Below are 19,768 nucleotides of genomic sequence, written 5' to 3'. Positions count from 1 at the left end.
CCTGACTCACGTCCTCCACCTGTTGCTCCAGCCGGAGCTTGGCCTTGGTCAGCGCGCTTACACGGTCCTCCTCAGCCTGCAGGTCACCCAGGGCCTGCTGGTGGGCCTCCTGCAATGCCTTCTTCTCCTTGGTCAGCCGGGCCACTGACTCGTCCAGCGCAGCCATCTCTTCCGTCAGGTTCTTCACCTGTGCCAGGGCCAGGGCCACCATGGGGACGTCCTTCCCTGCACTCTGAGCGGCCACCACACCAGGTCAGAGCAAGTGCCCCTTCCAGCTATGAGACTCAGGCAAGTCACTTGACTCCGAGCCTCCACCACTTCTGCCTAAGGGAAGGACCCTCCTCATGGGGCTGTAATGAGGATTCACGAGTGGATGCACCCGCAGTGCTCAGCACCACACCTGGCCCGGTGAGAGATCCACAGATGCCAGCCATGTGCAGTATTAGCAGGTGCTCAGGGCAGCTGCCTCCTAGTCCTGGCTTCCTCGGTGAGCACCTGTGAGAACCTAAGCTGCCTACCCCTGCCTCACTTTCCCTCCTGTGTAATGGAGTCACTCCTCCAGCACTGGGAACCACAGGGGCCGTCACGAGGGCTCAAGGTCAGAAGTCACCTGTGGGATGCCGAGCTGGGGACATGGAGTTCCTGCCCTCAAGGGGCTTGCGCTCCAGGATGGATGAGGATCGCCAGCATGTGCTAAACACCTATGTGTGCAAGTCCTAGGAGCATGTGCTCAGGAAAGGCCAATTACACACCACATCACCACCTACCCTAATGGGGTAAGTGCTGCTAACCCTACTTGACAGATAAGGAAACTGAGGCCCAGGAAAGGCAGTGACATGCCCAGGGCCACAAAGCAGTGGCTTAGCAGAGCAGGGGTGGGACCCGCAGCCACCTGGCCCCAAAGCTGGCCCCTGGCTCAGGGCCCTTCCCCACAGCTGGCCCAGCCCACACCTTGTTCTCAGTGGCTTGCTTCTCCTTCTCAGCTTTGGCCAGTGTCAGCTCCAGGTCATCAATGTCCTTCTTGAGCTCCGTGCACTCGTCCTCCAGCTTGCGCCGGCGGGCAGCCAGGTCAGCATTCACCTCCTCCTCATCCTCCAGCCGCTCACTCAGCTCCTTCACCTTCCCCTCCAGCTGCACCTTGGACTTGATCAGCAAGTGGCAGCGCTCCTCGGCATCTGCCAGGTTGTCCTGCTCCTGGAGGGCACACGGAACGGGGCCAGGTCGGGGGAGGGCCAGGTAAACCAGCAGAGAAACACCAGGCTAGGCCCTGGAGAGGAAACTGCCTCTGTAGGAAACAGCTGTGCTCTGAGAACTCAGGAATGTCTTGACCTGCTCTTGGGCATGGAGGGGCAAGGGCTCGAGGGACACACCAGAGCATCAAGAGGGGAATGTTAGACATGTGTGGGGTGGCCCAGAGTGAGGCCCAAACAAGGGTTCTGAGAGGGAAGCCCGCTGCCCACTGCCCCGCTGTTGGGCTGAGGCATTCCGAGGGGCAGGATGAGCAGCAGCAGCCCCTGCACAGGCACGGACGGGCTCCTGGAGGCAGTCCCTGGAAGGGCTCAGGTATCCTTACCCCCCATTTCCTTACTGCCCAGCTGCGTCACAGTCTCCTGCACTAGCAGGTGAGTTTTGTGACCACAGGGCCATCTCTGTCTTCCCACCAACGTTCCTCCTGCACTAGCTTGAGCCTGGCACACAACTGATACACAAAGCCACGTGCCGAAGACAGGAAAGCTTGCTCTGTGGACCTGGGGAGATTCCAGACCCTTGATCTGTGCCCTCTGGCTATCACCCTGTTACCTGCCACCTGGGTTCCCATGGCCCTTAACCAGAGAAGAGAGCATGGGTCTGTTTGGTTTCAGGGATTGCAGGGAGGGGAGAGCTGGGGAGCTGGGGTTCCTCTGCTTTAGCGGGAGGCCAAGGTGGCACGAGGGGAGAGTGCCAGGACATGTGCCAGATGAGGCCTTGGGGTGGGGAGGCTGGGACATGGAGGCCTCATCTCATGGCATCTTTGGAACAGGGAGACATAAGGCCTGAGCCCCATGGGTCTGGCTGTACTATCCCTCAGAGTAGCCAGGGGTACTCGGGGCCGGGGACGCCGGGTCACAAGGGGAACCCTGACTCACAGCCTGCAGCTGCAGGGCCAGGTCATTCTTCTCCTGGGTGACGCTGACGTGCGTCTCCTCCAGTTCCTGGCGCTTGGCCTCGGCCGCAGCCAGCGCCCCTCGCAACCCCCGCAGCTCTGCCCGCAGGGCTGCCAGCTCCTCCTCAGCCTGCGCCGAGCGCAGCAGTGGCTTCATCTTGAAAAAGAGCTTCATCCATGACCAGTTCTTGACGGCATTGAAGGCACGGATGTTCCACTGGATGGTGAACAGCGCATCCCTAGGGAGGGGCAGCCGAGCTGTGAAGGTGGCTCAGTGCTGCCCGTCACAAATGGTGACACTCGGCACAGTTCACTTGTTTTGCCTTCCCAGCAGCCTCATGGAGTAGCTCCTAATACCTCTGCTTTATAGGTGAGGTTGAGAGGAGTCCCACAGGCCTGCCTCTAGTGAAGGGGATCATGAGCCCCCCATGTCCTGATGGCCTCTGCAAGTCCCGGAAGACACCAGGGCTGTTAAGCAACGGGGCTCTGGGGTCAGCAGCCTGGGCTGACGTGCCAGCTGGCTCTGGATCTCTGACACGGGCACCCCTCTGCAGAGTGGAGACCATCACAGTGCCTGTGTCTCAGGACTGTCAGCGCTTTAACCAGGATAATGCAGAGAAAGTATCTTGCCTGGGGCCTGGCACGCAAAAGTCTTGGAAAACACTGGATGCCATCGCTACCCCTCCGGGCCACAAGCTGATGTCCTGAAATGGAGAGGCAAGTGCCCTACCTCATTTTTTGAGGTGGGGAAATGGAGGCTGGGGGACACAGAACAGAACCTTGCCCCAACCAGCCACAGGGGCTGATCTGACTACAGGGCAGCATGTCAGGGTTGGGAGAGCCAGTGGATCTGGGAGCTGAGGGGCAGGGGCCATACCCTGTCTCCAGCCTCCTTCCCATACCCACCTGCCTCCCAGCAGGCGCTGGTACTCAAGGCGCATGAGGCGGCCGCGGCTCCGCGCCTGCAGCAGCGTCAGCACCTTGGCCAGGCGCTGGTCACGGAGCTCTTCCAGGACGCCTAGAAGCCCAGCCTTGAAGAACACCTGGGGGCGGAGAGGTGGACAGCCAGGGTAACACCCAACCATCCGCATGAACCCTGCCCAGTGTGACCGCCACAGCCAGGGCCAGCCCTGATCCCACAGTGCCCCGACCTTGGTGTGGCCAAACTGGTACTGGGTGTGGTCCAAGTCCAGCGAGCCCAGCAGTTTCTCTGTGGCCTTCCTGCTGTCCATGAAGGTGTCATCCGGGATGGCACTAGGGTTCAGGATACGGTACCTGGGAAAGGAGGGCAGAGCTGGTCAGGAGAGGGCTGGGTGTGGAGCACAGGCCACTGAGAATGGGGAAGTCAGGGACCGAGGAGGCTTGTGTGGGTAGCAGGGGACTCGTTCCTGGGCCTCTCCAAGGCTGGTGCAGAGGTTCCAGCAGGGCACATGCCGAACAAGGGGGCCAGGGATGCTTCACCACACTGGGACACTAGGGATATGCCACTTAAAATCCTTGGGGGGTTGGCTGGGCGTGGTGGCTCACACCCATAATCTCAACACTTTGGGAGGCCGAGGCGGGTGGATTGCTTGAGCCCAGGAGTTCAAGACCAGCGTGGGCAACATGGTGAAACCCCATCTCTACTAAAAACACAAAAATTAGTGGGGCATGGTGGCAGGCGCTATAATCCCAGCTACTCGGGAGGCTGAGGCGGAAGAATCACAGAATCACTTGAACCTCAGAGGGCAGAGGTTGCAGTGAGCCAAGATCCTGCCACTGCACTCCAGCCTGGGCAACAGAGCAAGACTCCGTCTCAAAACAAAACAAAACAAAACAAACAACACAACCTTGGGGGGATTTTAAATGCATTCAGTAAGTTTTTAAAGAGACTTTTTACAGAAGGCATGCACTATTTTTAAAATTTTTTTAAAGGCAAAAAATATTAGTAGAAGGTAATATGCTGTGCCCTATCACTGAAGAAACATTTGGGGGAAAATTCTAATGCAAAAGAGCCAGGGCTCCCAGCCTGCCCACTTCTAAGCGGACACGTGCACATGTGCACAGGGCTGTGTGGGTCAGGTGGGCTGCAGCCACGCTGTGAAGGCCCCTCATGAGGGGGACTCATTAAACAAAGCATGCAGTCCACCAGACTGTGAGATGTTTCGCAGCCAAGAAAAACGGACGATGACGGCAGGCATACGCCTGTGGATAAGGAACGATCTCCAGGCCAGACTGTTAGAAAAAACAAGCTCACAGCACCATGCGTGTGTGTGCGTGTACGGTATCTGTGTGAACCTCTGTTTACAAAGGACAGTGTGGATGACACCATTTCTTCCGGAGGGAGAACGAACGATGGATGCTTGTTGCCCATTGAGGGAACGGGGAGGAGCTGGCAGCACTGCCCAGGTGCTTGCTATGTGCCAGGCGTCTCATGAAGCCTCGTCCACGTGATTCTCATTCAACTCCCAAATCTGCATCCTTTCTGCCCGCTGCCCTGAGCTCCAGATTGATAATCCCAATCTCCCCCATGACTTTTCTAGGATGTCTGTTGGAGGCATTTCAAACCTGATATACGCAAAACAGCTCAAACCAGTATCCCTTCACCTCTCCTCGAAATCAAAAAACCCTGTTTTTGTAGCTCAGTAAATCTATCACCGGTAGCTCCCAGGTTGCTCACTCCCAAAACTAGAAATCACTCTTGTCTTTTCTGCATCCAGAATTCCATGTCCAGCTCATCAGCGAGGCCTGTTGGCTCCACCTCCAGTATGTGCCCCAAGCCTATTCACTTCTCCCCAAGCCCCCGGCCAGGTCTGAGCCACCCCCGTCTCTTGCTGGGATGCCTGGCCAGGCCCCTCACAGTCCCTGCTTCCCCCTCCAGACAGGGGACCGTCTGTTGGGCTCTGGCGTGTGTGTCCTGCCCAGCCCCTCAGGCCTCCACTTGGAGCAGTGGGCGGGGGGAAGGGGTCACCCACCGCTGCCGGAAGTCGGTGTAGAGCAGCCTGTTGGGGAACCCTTGGCGGCAGATCCGGATCCCCTCCAGGACCCCATTGCAGCGCAGCTGGTGTAGCACCAAGAAGGCATCCATGACCCCTGGACATAAGAGGGGAAAAGGTCAGAGGTCAACAGGCACACCCACAGGCCCCAGAGAAAAAGCAGCAGTGGGGACCCTGCGAGGCGAGGGGGAAGATGTACTCAGCCTCCCAGCCTCTGCCCTGTCGCCTTCCCACGACGCCTCCCGGCCCCAGCCGGGCCAGCCCTGGGTGACTACCTGGGGTTTTGTTCTCGTTGGGGACAATGCAGCGGACGAAGTGGGGCTGTGTGGCCCGCAGGTTGGTCATCAGCTTGTTGAGGTTCTCCTGGCAGTGGGGAAGAGTGAGGGAAAGGCACAAAGGGGGCAGAGAACCAGAATTGGATGCCGCAGTGGTCAGGACCGAGACGGGAGCAGGGCCCTAAGTGCCCTGCACTTTTGCTCTTTCACTCTCATTCTGGTGATGGGAGACCCTTCACTGTCTCCCATCACCACCACCAAAGTCTTCACTCCCCTGCCAAATCCCCGTCCTGCCCAGAGCCCCAGGGGTCCCACCCCTTCCCCACAAACCCTGCCCAAGCAGCGTAGGGACGGGAAGCAGCACAGACTTGCTGTGATGTTCACGTGGAGAGGAGTTAAACATCACTGCAAGTCTTAACGGCCGCCCGCCCAAGGCACAGGGGACAGGGCAAGGGGTGAAGGACAGGGCTGGAGGCTGCCAAGAGTGAGGGTCTATCTCCCAGATGGGGCCTTACCTTGTGCAGCTGGGACACTGTCTGGAACGATGCTGCCTTCTTACGCTTCTCTTTCACCCCAGACTTGGGGGGCTCAGCTAATAAGAGACAAGGGGCCTGGTCACTCCAGGGAATGTCGCTCTGTGGGCCCCTGTCAGAGCGGAGATCTTGTCCCTCGGTACTCACTGGAGCAGGAGCCTGCATAGTTCTCATAGAGAGTCGCCAGGAGCCTATTCTGTGACTTCTGGAAGATGGGGACCACAGTCTCATTCAGGGGATCCTTGTTTTTCTCCAGCCAGCCCACAATGCTGTAAGGCACCTGGAGAGACAAGTCAGGTGCTGAGCCCGGGTGGGACACCTGGAGCGGGGAGGGAGGAGCCTGGCTAAGGGCTGGGGTTCCAGCAAGCACCTACCACGCCCGCGTAGTGGACCACCTCGAAGTGGGCCTGGTACTTGCGCTTCTTGTCAGGCCGAGGCTGCTGGAAATTGGGTGACTTCCCCGCATGGTTGTCGTAGAGCTTGGCCCGGAAGCTGGCGTCTGAGGCCTTGGGGAACATGCATTCCTCCTCCAGGATGGACAGGATGCCCAGTGGCTGGGAACAGAACGAGCTTGAAAAGCCACCATCAAGCCAGTCCATCCTGGAAGGACTGAACCCCTGTTCCCCAGGCCACCTCCCTTCTGGGAGCCTTCCCAGATCCCCAGCCTCAGCCATCTCCCCGGATGGTCAGACACCACACCCACTCCAAGAACCCATCTCCTAACAGACAAAAGTTTGTGGCTTGGCTCCAGTCCCCTCCTGCAAAATCTGCAGCACTGAGGTGTCATCTTCACTTCTAACAATGGCAAACCCAAGCTGGCATCTCTGTACCCACTCTCACCCCCGCCACAGCCATGGCTGTCACACACAAACATGGGGTAAGTCAAAAAAAGCCATCAAGTTCACATTTTTGCTTCCTCACTCACTAGCTGTGGGGCCCTCCGACATCACTAAGCCTCAGTCTTCTAACCTGCAGAGTGGGAAGATGAATGTCTTCAGTACTGATATAATATTCAAAAAGCTGTCAATCACCTAAATGCCCAGCCGTAGGGGACTGCAGAAATGCATCGTATGAAACTCATCCACTGCATGAACTACTCTTGCCGTCAGCAGCATTCAAAATACATTTTCAGAGAAAAAGTAGGATGTGAAATGAAATCTGTGTCTATAAAAGAAAATGGATAGGCCAGGCGCAGTGGCCCACACCTGTAATCCCAGCACTTTGGGAGGCCAAGGTGGGTGGATCACTTGAGGTCAGGAGTTCGAGACCAGCCTGGCCAAAATGGTGAAGCCATGTCTCTATTAAAAATACAAAAATTAGCTAGGTGTGGGGGCGCATGCCTGTAATCCCAGCTACTTGGGAGGTTGAGGCAGAAGAATTGCTTGAACCCTGGAGGCGAAGGTTGCAGTGAGCTGAGATGGTGCCATTGTACTCCAGCCTGGGCGACAGAGTGAGACTCCATCTCAAAAAAAAAAAAAAAAAAAAGGATGAAGGATTTCGAGGAAATGAACCTAAGTGTCATGTGACCGGCTGTGGTAGGAATGGGGAGAAACATTTTTTCCCCTGCCAATTTTTCAAATTTTCTTTCTTCCATTCTTTGTACAATGGGTAAATATACATAATGTTCCACAATCACAAAAACAAGGAAACACACCCTGCCCTGCACCCAGGGCAGTTCTAGGGATCCAGTGAAATTGTGGCTGCAAATAGGGCCTTGTGAGCTGCAGAATTCTGAGCACCCAGGAGGAGCTGTTGTCCACAGTACTGGGATGCATGCATTCACACTGCTCACACACTCACCAAGGCTCACTCACGGTCAACTCCAACACACCCACTCACACACATGCCCTTTCACACACAAGCACATAAACACGCTGTCACAACTACACTCACATATGCATGCTTACTGCAACGCACAGTCACACGCTTCCATGCACACTTGCACAGGCTTCCATACAAGCCACGGTCATCCATCCCTGCTTGCTCACCACACACATGCTCCCTTGCTCAAAGTGACCTTGCCGCGGCCCCCACCTTCTCGATGAGGTCGATGCAAGGCTGCAGGTTGAGGCCGAAGTCGATGAAGACCCAGTCAATGCCCTCCCGCTTGTACTCCTCCTGCTCCAGCACAAACATGTGCTGGTTGAAGAACTGCTGCAATTTCTCATTGGTGAAGTTGATGCACAGCTGTTCGAAGCTGTTGAACTACAAGAGGGAGGGGCCTGGCTCAGCAGACCTCTCGCAGATGGGGAAAGGGAGGCCCAGGGAGGGGCATGAGTTCACCCCCAACTTCCAGGCAGAAGGCCAGGGCTTCTGCCCCCCCCAACAGGCCCATGTCCTCTACCTTGGAGAGAACAGAGCCCAAGGTGAGGGCCTGTCCTCACCTCAAAGATCTCAAACCCAGCGATGTCCAGAACCCCGATGAAGAACTGCCGGGGCAGCTTTGTGTCCAGGGTCTGGTTGATCCGAGACACCAGCCACCTGAACAGCCGGTCGTAGGTGGCCTTGGCCAGAGCCCCCACAGCAAACACCACCTGGAGGTGCAGGGAGGCTGGGCTGGGACCTGGCAAGGAGGGGACCCTGCCCGGCTGTCCCCCATGGGTTTGGCCTGCAGGCAGCTCACCTGCTCCACACTCTGGCCCTTGGTCACATACTCGTTCCCTACACGCACCCGGGGGTGCAAAAGGCCTTTGAGGAGGTCCCCACTGCTGACCCCCATCAGGTAGGCAGCCTTGTCGGCACCTGGCAGGGCACATGAGTGGGGTAAGGGAGGAGGACACCACCGTGGGCACTCAGGGGCTCTACTGCCTCAGCCTGGGGCTAGGAGAGGGACGTTAAGAGGGGTCAAGTTCAGGGCTAGCAAACAAAGCCTCAGGAAGGTAAGGGTTTGGAGCTGAGGAGGCAGGGCCAGGTAAGACTGAGGTTAAAGGTTGTGGACAAGAGTTGGGGTTAACCATCATGGACAGGATGCTGAGGTCTGGGTCAAGTTGAAGGCCAGGTTAGGGCCCCTCACTCTCGGTGCCATCGGCCTCCGCCTGCTCCTCCCGCTGCTTCTGCTTGAACTTCATGTTGCCGAAGTGCAGGAGGGCACCCACGATCTTATAGCAGGCGCACTTCTCATCCATGCTGAAGCCCAGGATGTCCATGGCATGCTGGGGGGGCGGCAGAGAAAGCGAGTTCAGAGAGGTCTGGGCTCCTCCAGGGTCCAGCCAGGCACTGCCCTGGGACCATTCATGCAGCTGGGGGCACCGGCAGTGCTGCCCGATCCCACCACAGGCGTCCACACAGCTCCCTTCCCACCAGAGCCCGTACGTCGGTGGCGATGAGCTCCTCCCCATCATTCATGTTGTCCACGGTGATGACGCCCTGGCTGCAGAAGTGGTAGTCATAAGGGTTCATAGACAGAAGCAGCATGTCTGAGGACACAGGGCAGAGAAGGGAGGGTCAGGCGGTGCTTACCGGCTATTCTCCCCCCAACAATTGCAGCATAGGGGGTCCTGGGGGGCAAGCCCAGCAGGAGTCTAGGGCCCTCCCAGAGGACCTCATCTCCCAGTCTGGGGCCTAAGTTTCTCATCCTCACCCCCGCCAAGGCTGAGGGCACTGAGAGTGAGGGGCCCTGACCTGGCCTTCACTTTGACCCTGACTTCTTTTTCTGGTTCTCTGAGGAATGAGCCACAGTCCCCACGTCTCACTCATCTTTTGACTGTTGCTCATGGCCCCCTCTGGCCCAGATCCCATGCTAGATGCTGGCGCACAGGAAGGACCAGACTCTGCCCTCGAGGGGCTTGCCAGAGAGGAGAGCTGGGCCTAGACAGTCATCAGTCCGCCTTGGTGCTGGGTGGGACCTCTAGTCTCAGGACAGCAGGTGGGGTTTAGGGCTTAGGCTCCTGGAGAAAGCGATAACACGTTGGCAGGTTGCTGGAGCTAAGAGGACTGTTCCCTAGCAGGAAAGTAACCAAAAGTCCCAAGAAGGAAGAGAGGCCACAGACCCCAGGACAGGGAGGGAAAGACCACCAGGGCCTGGCCTGATGGGAGCCAGCAAGCGCCGGGCAGCCCCTCCAGGTTCTGACTCCCACCCCCTTCATCGTACTGCCCCTCACCCTGCAGCTCTGGCTTCTTCCCTGAGAGGATCTGGTAGTAGACGTGGTAGCTGCGCTCACCAGGCAACTGGAAGATCACCCGCGACTTCTCCAGGAGATCTGGGGAGAAGGGACGCTGGCCTGCCATCTCCCACACCTCCCCAGAGTGGACATCCCAAGGGGCGGTGCGGAGGGAGAGAGGGGGGCAGGGAGTGTGCAGGGGGGCTGCGTCTGCACCTGCCAGCTTGTGTGGGGAGGGCGTCTCTCTTGTGCCTGCGTCATCGCACGAGCCGTGTGTCTGTACCTGTGTGTGTGTCTGTGTCTCTGGCCAGATGGGTCAGTGTGTGTCCTTATGTGTGTGTGGGGTGAGTGTGGTATCTGCATGTGCAGGTTTTTATCTGTTGGTGTGTCAGCGTGTGTGCGTGTGTGGCCAAGCCTCCGTGTGTGTCTGTGTGTAGGGGTTAGGGTGTGAATTACAGCCTATCCCTGTCCCCGTCACTGCCTGCCAGCGCTCATCTGTCAAGACCTAGCCATGCAGCCCAACGTGGGGAGTGGCCAACGTGGGGGCCTGTGTCCCTGGCCCCCTTGAGTGTGGCCTAGGTGCCTGGGGTCTGTGCAGCTGGGTGGTACTGGGGCACTTCCCAGTGGGGTGCCTGGAAGGATGGGGCACTCTACGTGTAGCTGTGCAGCTGGGGCAGGAGGGCTGTGGGCCAGGCCTGCCCTCTTGGTGGCCAGAGAGAAGACTGGGGACGCGCTAGGGGTGCAGTCACAGGAGCCTGACTGGCCAAATGAGGATTTGGGTCTCCATCCTCAGGTGACAGGATCTAGAGAAAACTTTCAAGCAGGAACAGGATATGACCAGCAAAACTATGGCCGTGTAGAGGAGAGGAAGCTGGAGACCAGGCAGAGGCTGGGGTGATGTTCTGGTGATAGGTGAGGTGGCCTGAGCTGGGCAGCAGCCAGGGGGTAGAGAGAAGTGCCCAGAGCAGGCAGGAGCCCAGAAGTCGTGATGACAGAGGCCAAGTTGGGGTGACCAGGCTCAGGCCTCCTTCCCCTGCACCGCCCGCAGGGGGCTGACTCACAGCTGTCAATATCCGCGGACGCCAGCTTCCCAGAGGGACCAAAGTGAATGCGGATGAACTTGCCCTGTGGGCAGAGGGGCAGCCCTCAGCCAAGGGGCACAGCCAGCACTGTCCCCCCCACGTGCCCGACCTGCCACTGGTGGCCTACGGCATCCCCGCCACCCCTCCCACCTCGGCCACTCACAAAGCGGGAGGAGTTATCATTCCTCAGGGTCTTGGCGTTGCCAAAGGCCTCCATGGCAGGGTTGGCCTCGATGATTTGATCCTCAAGGGTGCCCTGGGGCGGTGGGGGTGAGGGGTCTGTCAGTTCTGGTGCCTACCCACCAGGAGGCCAGAGCCACCCGTGGCCCCTCTGTTGTGCAGAGGAAGGGGGTACCCCCAGGGCTGCCCCATTGACATTGGCCCCATACTCACCCCCGTCTTTGTTGCCAGAAATTGCTGGGGGAAGAAGACAGACAACATTAGAGGGCCGGGCCTCCAGGGGGCAGGGCGGGGTGGGGCAGGGTATCAGCGGGAGGCAGCGGGCAGCAGGACAGGGGGGTGGAGTTAGTCACCGGAATGCACGGCCCCCACCCTCAGCCCCTCGGCCTGACCCTCCTCCAGCTGTTAGGAGGCAAAATGCTGGAAAGTGGGAGTGGCAAAGCCCCAGCCAGAGTCTCTACCTGCAGCCTCCTCTGCCCCACCCCAGCCTCTGGCCTCCCTTCATTTTCCAGTCTTCATGCAGTGACCCTGCTCCAAGCCCCAGGGGCCTCCCGACTAAAATCTAGGGCCCTCCAGAGCCCAGCCCAAGTGCCCCCTCCTCTAGGAAGGCCTCCTGGCTGCTCCAAAGCTGGAATAGACCTCTTCCTGGTCTGAACCTTCCTGCCCTAATCTCCCACTATGACCTTACACACCTCTGCTTTGTAACGCAATTGGGTGTGTCTTCATTGTTTGTCTGCCTGTATACCTACCAGTGCGCACAACGGCCCTGCCAGGTGCCCATTATTAGCCCTAATTTGCAAATGAGGAGACTAAGCTCTGAGCAGGGAGTGGATCTGCTCAAGGCCACATAGCAAGTCAGGAGCAGCAGGGCAAGTGCCCAGCATCCTGCCTCCTGGACGCCACAGCGGTCCTGTGTGTCACCCAGGGGGACTAACTGAATTGAGCAGATCCTCCCTCTCCCCATCCTAGCCTCATCCTCACCTTCCCTCCTTTTCCTTTTCTTCTCTTCCCTACTCCGGATGCTGGGATCCAAGGAAGAAAGGGAGAGAAGGGAAGGAATGAATTCTGGAGGGAATAGATATACCACCACGGACTTTGTGGTCATTCATTCACCTCCAGGGAGCCCAAGAGTTAAAATACCCACAGGGACATTGGGCAGGGGAGGTGGGACCCCCCAATATACTCCCATCCAGTGCTTTTGTGCAGGGCTCTCTCCAGCCCGTTTGGCCAAATTTGGGGCCAAGGTAAGGGGAGCTGATCAATCTTTTAAGTTCCTGCAGCCATGGCTCCTGCGGGCAGCCTCTCCCACCCCTCCCTTGCCCGACCCTCTCCCCTGGGCTCCACTGTCCTGGCTCCTTTCTGCCCAGGTGCTCCTCTGCCCTTCCAGCTGTGTCTTTGCCAGCTCTGGCCTCTCCCTGACATCTCTTCCTGTCACTTGACCCACCCAACTTTCTGTTACATCCCCAGAGACCTTTTTAGGGATTTGGAAGACAGGGCAGGAAAGGGAGGGAGGAAAAAGGACCAAAAAGTCAACAGCAAAAACAAAACAAAACTGAAATGAAAATCAAAAATCAGGACAATCAAACGGGTAAAAAGGAATAGGCAAAAAAAAAAAAAAAAAAGGAAAGAAAGAGAAAAGAAAGAAAGAAAATGGGGAAAAAAAAGAAAAACACCCAGAATAAAGCAAGGCTCAACAGGACCAGGAGCAGGGACTGGGTGGGGAGGGAGGCCTCGGGCTTCTGGAAAGAAAAGGCAGCCCATCTGGGGGTAGCCACAGGGCTCTGAACAACTGGCCCCAAGGCTAGGGATGAAATGTTATGCCTTAAAAACAAAAACAAAAAAACTGGGCCCCACTGTTTCAGAAATGTCCAAAAACTGTACAGAAATCACAAGGCACAAAATTGCCCTGCCAACCCCAGCTGCTGGGAATGCCCAGTGCCCTGCATGCCAGCCAACCTCTGTGTCTAATGTGTCAGCAGCAGGTAACTGTCAGGGAAACCAAGACAACAATGCTTAGTAAAAGCAGCCCATCTAGTAAACTCTTTCAATATATGAAGGTCACAATGGAATTGTGTAATTGTGAAATTACACAAATTTAGAAACGGCAACGTGGCCCCACCCCTCCATGTTTACCAATGGGAAGGCGAAGGCAGGTGCGTCAGGTGGCCACAGCCTTTCTGGTCAAGCCTTGCTCAGGCCAGAGTCCCCCACCAGGGTGGGAGGCTCAGGCAGGGCTCAGGGTTCCAGGGAGTAAAATTTTTAAAAAGGGGGGAAAAAAAAAGAGGAAGAAAGAAAAGAAAAACAGCGAGAAGCAATGGGGAGCATGCCCGAGTGGGCAAGTCTTACGGCCTTCTTGCCCGGCCCGTCTCCCAGGGCAGCGACGATGGCAAAGTACTGAATGACCCGCTTGGTGTTAACCGTCTTACCGGCCCCCGACTCTCCGCTTGGACGACATAAACATGAGTCACCAATGCCCATCTGGCCTAATTCTCCCCCACCCCCAATGCCTCACCCCTCAAGCAGAGCCCTCCACCTCTCCTTCCCCCCAGCTTGAAACCCCCAAGGATGGATCAACCCTCAGAAGTGTACAAAGCTAGCCAGTGTAGACCATCCCTCTGAGATGATGACACATGATGATGTCACTGTCCGCTACGCACTAACTCAGTGCCCGGCACTTTACTCCATCGGCTCAGTTACGGCTCAGAAAACCCTGGAAGGCAGGCTCCATTATCACCCCCATTTTAGGAACAAGGAACTGGGCCTCAGGAGTTCTGTGGCTGTCCCTGCTGTGTGCCAGGCACATATATCAACTCACTGACTCATAACTCTGTGTGGTAGGTAGGATTTTTTATTTAACTTTTCAATTTTTTTTTTTTTTTTTGTAAAGATGGGGTCTCAATATGTTGCTCAGGCTGGTCTCAAACCCCTGGCCTTAGGCAATCCTCCTGCCTCAGCCTCCCGAAGTGCTGGGATTACAGGTGTGAGCTACCGCACTCAGCTGGGCCCGTCTGGGTTAAAGGTACTTGCTTTTTTTTTTTTTTTTTTGAGATGGAGTCTCACTCTGTGGCCCAGGCTGGAGTGCAGTGGCGTGATCTTGGCTCACTGCAACCTCCACCTCCTGGGTTCAAGCAGTTCTCCTGCCTCAGCCTCCTGAGTAGCTGGGATTACAGGCACCTGCCACCACGCCTGGCTAATTTTTCGTATTTTTAGTAGAGATGGGGTTTCACCATGTTGGCCAGGCTGGTCTCAAACTCCTGACCTCAAGTGATCCACCCACCTCAGCCTCCCAAAATGCAGAAATTATAGGCATGAGTCACTGTGCCCAGCCAAGGCACTTGCTCTTAACTGCATACGCGCATGCACACTCACACTAAACATTGTCCATACTGGCCTGACTGGACATGAGCCTGGCATGTAAGAATTATTCTACCATTTTCCCACAGAGGCAATGGAAAGATCAGAGGTAAGATTCAGACACAAGTAGATGGTAAAAAGGAGGAAAAGCAGAGGAATCTTCCCGCTGCCCCTGAGCCAGAATTAGAACCCCAAAGGATCAAGGTGGGAGATTCCAGGCCCCGGGGAGAGGAGGTATGGGGCTGGTGGTCACTGTTTGTGGGTGTCCCCTCCCTATCCCCCATCAAGAACACATCTGTTCAGAATGGGGGCAGGGAAAGTGCTCAGGCCTAATTTAGCTTCAGCTGGGACACTAGCTCCAGGTGGTAAAAGTCCTGGCCTAAGCACTTTGGATTCAATCCTGGGAAATGACTGTGGTACCGCCCTCTTTCTGCCAGATGGCCAGCATTTTCCACCCCACCCCCAGAGCCCCACACTTACGTGATCAGCATGGACTGGTTGTCTCGGTCTGGAGGAAAGGGAAGGGGATAGAGAAGTCAGCCAAGGTGTGGGGCCAGCCACAGGTGGAACACCCTGGGTATCCATCTGGGGCAGACCCCACCACCCAGAGCCAGGAATGGGAAGGAGCAGGTGGGGCTGTCCCTAGTGGAGGTCAGCTCCCATGCAGAGGGACAGAATGGCTAGGCGACCATGTCCAGCAGCGTCAAAAGGGGGACAGTGCCAGTGGGGGAAGGGGGTCCTTTACAGAGGCCTCCCGGGACAAAGGTCAGGGTCTGGGGTTGGGGAGGAGTCCAGGCGGCCCTTACTGCGCAGCATGTCATTGTAGGCGTTGTCCGCCACCGCATATATATGGGGCGGGGACTCCGAGCGGCGCTTTCCCTTGTAAGCGGCCACCACGGAGGCTGTGTAGACTGGGAGCCATTTGTAGGGGTTGATGGTGACACAGAAGAGGCCTGAGTAGGTCTGAAGAGAGAGTATAGGTAGGGTTTATGTTGTTGTTGTTGTTTTTGAGATGGAGTCTTGCTCTGTCTCCCAGGCTGGAGTGCAATGGCATGATCTCGGCTCACTGCAACCTCCGCCTCCTGGGTCCTGCCTCAGCCTCCCAGGGTAGCTAGGACTACAAGCGCGCACCACCACGACCGGCTAATTTTTGTATTTTTAGTAGAGACGGGGTTTCACCATGTTGGCCAGGCTGGTCTCGAACTCCTGACCTCAGGTGATCCGCCCACCTTGGCCTCCCAAAGTGCTGGGATTACAGGCATGGGCCACCACGTCCCCCCCATAAGTAGGGTTTTGGGAGGGATAACCCAAGTTCCCATCCCCAGGCCCCAGTCTTCAGAAGACCCCTGCGATATTCCTCAAGGAGCCACTTGACTTGCCACACCACACCCTCTGTGGCCGTCCTGGCCTCACCCCTGACTTGTGCTCACAGCCCTGCCCCACCCCACGCGCATGGCCTCCAAAGTCCGCAGGTGAGTTCTAGACCCGCCCCGCACCGCTACAGCTGCTCCCCAGGCCCAACCTCCAGCCCCGCCCCCAGTGCTCACAGCCCCGCCTCATCGCTCACAGCCCCACCCCCGCTATGGACCCGCTCTATCATTCACAGCCCCGCCCCACAGCTATGGACCCGCCCCATCGCTCACAGCCCCGCCCCACTGCTATGGACCCGCCTCACCGCTATGGGCCCGCCCCCAGAGCCTCATCTCTAGCCCCGCCCCACATACAAGCCCCACCCCACCCATGGCCCGGGCCTGGGGCTCACATAGATCATCCAGCGGGCATAGCGCTGGCGCAGGTTGTGCAGCACAGAGGCCTCGTTCAGGTGCGTCATCATGGCCATGTCCTCCAGTAAGTCGAAGCGAGGTGGGTTCATGGGCTGCAGCTCGGCTTCACGTACCATCAGCACCTACCAGGGAGATCGTGTCAGGGGTCGGGGGACTGGGAGGAACCGACCGACGTCACCTGTCACCCCCACCCACATACCCAGACCCCCTTCAACCAGAGTGCAGATCCTGTTGGCCAGGAGGCCTAGGGACAGAGAGGCTAATCTCAGGAAAAGGGGAACGGAACCTTCTGGTCTTTGGTCTCCACGGTGACTCTGCCCCCGGTAGCCTCCGACTTGACCTCGGCCTCCACGTAGGCGTCCTGTTCATCAGGCACCCAGACTCGCTTCTTCCCTGGGTTGCAGAGAGAGCTCTGGACTCAGAGAGGGGCTGAGGCACCTCCAGGGTTCTAGCTGGAGTTCCCAAGCCATGGTATCCATACAGCTGTGACCCTCCCCAAAGCCCCTCTGCCAGGACACAGGAGTTCCAGTGAAGAACCCTCCAAACCCAGGCTCAGGAAGGGCGGAGCTGGGAGGGTCCCTAGAGATCCCCTTATTGGAGGATGAGTCTGGGTTACGTGGTTGGTTTCCAATTCCTGCTTCCGCCATATTTGCCCTCTGACCTCAGGAAAATCCCTGATTCTCTCTGGGCCAGTTCCCTCACATGCAAAATGTTATGGGGATCTCCTTAGGTCCCATATGGAGCAGCCCCTCAATATCAGGCATATGACTCTTAGGGAGGGGTCCTGCCTTCCCTATTTCACTGAAGACTCAAATCCAGGCCTCCTAACTGTAACCTGTGCTCTCCTGCCTGGCCAGCTGTCCCCAGAGCTTTGAGGAGCCCAGATTTCATGGTGGTTAGAAGCATGGACTCAGGCTGCAAACCGGAGTTGGTGTCCCCTGCTCTGCCAAGTGCCTGGGTCAGGACCATCTAGGACCATCTACATAACCTACAGACCCCAGTACAAAATGACGATGTGGGTCCCCTTGTTGAAAACGATTAAAACTTTCAAGACGGCAACAGCAGAGTGTTGAATCAAGCACAAGGTCCCTCTTAGCCTGGCGCTGGCCCCACCTCCCCAGGTTGTTGAGATGATGCATGGAAAGTCATCTGCTCTGGGCCTGACACACAATAAGCATTCGGTACACACTGCCTATTGTTAGTATTGTCCTATGAGCAAACCAGGTCATAAATAGTACAGCCTTTATTCCTGTCCCTAATAAAGGATGGCTTTGGCTCTGCAGAAAGCACTAAAAATAACCCCAGCACAAGTTTTGTGGACACGCGGAGGCAGCCTGCACACATGCCGATCAGTCTCATCTCAGAGGCCTCGGGCTCCAGCCTGAGTCTTCATAAACTGCAGCTCCGGAAGGCAGGTGCTATTATCCCATTTCACAGGGGAACAAACCAAGGCCTGCTCACAGACACACAGTGATATACAGTGTCCCTGGGGTTTTAATTTCCAGGCCCCAGACTCTGCGGGAAAGGTCCAGGGCTCCAGCTGTCAGGCCCCAATGCCCCTTCAGCCCTGAGCTGGTGCCACCCCTCCCAATTCCTGGTCTGAGTCCATAAGGGCATCTCTGTGGCTGTGTCCCCTCCCCCTCTGTCTCTACTTACCATCCCATGGGATAGCGTGCACCTTCGTCATCTCCTGGTAGCCCTGGCGGAGGTAGCGGGCAGACTCCCCAAGTTCACTCACATCCATCATGACAGTGGCACTGGGGTGAGGGAGGAGGAGCTGGAAACCTTGGAGGTTCAAGGTGGCCCAAGGCAGGAGGCACTGGAAGATGGCAGTGACGAGGGAGCTGAACTAGGGCATGATCCCCCAACCCACAAGACCAGATACTAGGCGACTCCCTCTGGCTCCCAATCCAGCCTCCTTGGGTGAGTGCTCAGCGTACATGCACACCCTCAAACACCAGGGCTTCCTCCACTCCAGATTCAGAAGACTCGCGGCCACCCATGGGCACCCTCACCCACCCGCCCACCCTCCTGCCCTCCCTCCGGCTCCAACCCCAGCCCCGATCACCTACCTCGGCACCACGGTGAGGGCAGGAAGCTCTGCTACCCCTTTTATTGCCACTGTCAAGGTCAGAGGAGGAGAGCTATGTCAGCAATCTCCACGTGTCACAGCCCCCCCAGCCTGGCCACAGGACACAAAAGGCAAATTCCCTTTTATCTCCACCAGCACGGCCCCTGGGCTATTTTTACCTCCCATTGTCAGGGGATCACAAAGGCGGAGAGAGACACTCCACTGAGAGACAGGGAGGCTGGGTGCAGAGACTGATGGGGACAGGGACAAGGCAGTAAGAGGTTCAGGAGACTGAGGAGCTCATGGGGAGAAACCGAGTCACCCAGAAACATACCCCACCTCCAGATACAGAGAGCAAGGACGCTCAGGAGAAACCACAGAATGCCTACTGAGGCTGGACCATCTAGTCCAACCCTCTTGATACATCCAGGGAAACTGAGGCCCAGAGAAAGGAAAGCATTGGCCAAGTCTCACAGATGAGCAATGGCCAAGAACAGATGAAAAAGAGGAGAGAGAAGGAGAACAGATCAAAAAGAGAAGGGGGACGAGGGGCAGGGGGAGAGGGACATCCCTCTCGGGCATCTGCAAAGCGCAAACACCTGTGTCCCCTCGGCTCTACTCAGGGTATAGGGCATCGCCTGCCTCCCAGAGGCTCTCTGGTGCCTCCACTCAGTACCCTCCCTCAGAGGCCCACTCTGCCACTTCTATCACCATAGGCGAGCTTTGCCTGTTTTGAATGTATATGGTTGAAAATGTAGCTTTGCACTTATTTCTCTATATTTTATCTGGCACACCTGTGCATTTGGAATTGGGAGCGCATCGATGCCCTCTTTCCCCCTTCCTCCCTCCCCATCCTCTTTCTGGGGACCCCCTGGGGAAATCATACATGAAGAAAACCAGCCCTGGAACTCATAGAATCAAGGAATTGTTTGGCTGAAGTGGAAGCAAATCAAGGACATATAACCCAGTTAGGAGCCCCTTCAGATCCCCACGTTGAAGATTTACAGGAAGCCACCTTCCCGTGGCCCACTCTCGACAGGGGTTCAGGGCGCTGGCAGTCCATCTGCCTGATACAGTCTTCGGAATGTGTCAGGGCACCTCCAGGCTCTCCTGTCCATCACCCCATTCAGGGCTCCGTGACGCCACAGGATTTTGGAATTGAGAATGAAAGGATCTGAGAACCTCAGATGCCAGACACATGGAACAATGGAGTTCCAAAGCCAGGGTTCCAGCCAGAGGCCAGACCAGGCTCACACGGGAAGTCCTCCGAC

The 19,768-nt window shown here is 56.9% G+C and overlaps 1 protein-coding gene and 1 long non-coding RNA gene across 4 annotated transcripts in view; one reads left to right on the top strand and one right to left on the bottom strand.

The window, feature by feature from the left end:
- MYH7B (myosin heavy chain 7B) overlaps positions 1-19,768 on the bottom strand; it is a 46,006-nt gene that overhangs the window by 5,887 nt on the left and 20,351 nt on the right. The window contains exons 5-30 of one of the 3 annotated variants that reach the window (XM_054542188.2): positions 18,499-18,547; positions 18,083-18,245; positions 16,713-16,819; positions 16,405-16,548; positions 15,449-15,605; positions 15,123-15,150; positions 13,635-13,731; positions 11,502-11,525; positions 11,272-11,364; positions 11,088-11,151; positions 10,027-10,125; positions 9,239-9,342; positions 8,940-9,078; positions 8,550-8,668; positions 8,311-8,460; positions 7,961-8,131; positions 6,301-6,480; positions 6,074-6,206; positions 5,909-5,985; positions 5,394-5,481; positions 5,098-5,215; positions 3,295-3,418; positions 3,050-3,186; positions 2,127-2,382; positions 952-1,194; positions 11-187 (exon numbers count right to left, since the gene is read on the bottom strand). In XM_054542188.2, coding sequence (XP_054398163.1) covers positions 11-187; positions 952-1,194; positions 2,127-2,382; positions 3,050-3,186; positions 3,295-3,418; positions 5,098-5,215; positions 5,394-5,481; positions 5,909-5,985; positions 6,074-6,206; positions 6,301-6,480; positions 7,961-8,131; positions 8,311-8,460; positions 8,550-8,668; positions 8,940-9,078; positions 9,239-9,342; positions 10,027-10,125; positions 11,088-11,151; positions 11,272-11,364; positions 11,502-11,525; positions 13,635-13,731; positions 15,123-15,150; positions 15,449-15,605; positions 16,405-16,548; positions 16,713-16,819; positions 18,083-18,245; positions 18,499-18,547 — 3,241 coding nt within the window. Of the gene's footprint in view, positions 1-10; positions 188-951; positions 1,195-2,126; positions 2,383-3,049; positions 3,419-5,097; positions 5,216-5,393; positions 5,482-5,908; positions 5,986-6,073; positions 6,207-6,300; positions 6,481-7,960; positions 8,132-8,310; positions 8,461-8,549; positions 8,669-8,939; positions 9,079-9,238; positions 9,343-10,026; positions 10,126-11,087; positions 11,152-11,271; positions 11,365-11,501; positions 12,886-13,634; positions 13,732-15,122; positions 15,151-15,448; positions 15,606-16,404; positions 16,549-16,712; positions 16,820-18,082; positions 18,246-18,498; positions 18,548-19,768 lie in introns of those variants that run through there. The other 2 variants (XM_063720629.1, XM_063720628.1) reach the window with 2 other exon arrangements.
- Positions 170-4,806, top strand: LOC129052215 (uncharacterized). The gene is made up of 2 exons (XR_008517134.2): positions 170-776; positions 984-4,806. It is a non-coding gene; the product is annotated as an uncharacterized LOC129052215 (long non-coding RNA).

Source organism: Pongo abelii, chromosome 21, assembly GCF_028885655.2.
Source record: "Pongo abelii isolate AG06213 chromosome 21, NHGRI_mPonAbe1-v2.0_pri, whole genome shotgun sequence".
NCBI classification, from domain to species: Eukaryota; Metazoa; Chordata; class Mammalia; order Primates; family Hominidae; genus Pongo; species Pongo abelii.
This window is presented reverse-complemented; position numbering and strand designations above follow the sequence as displayed.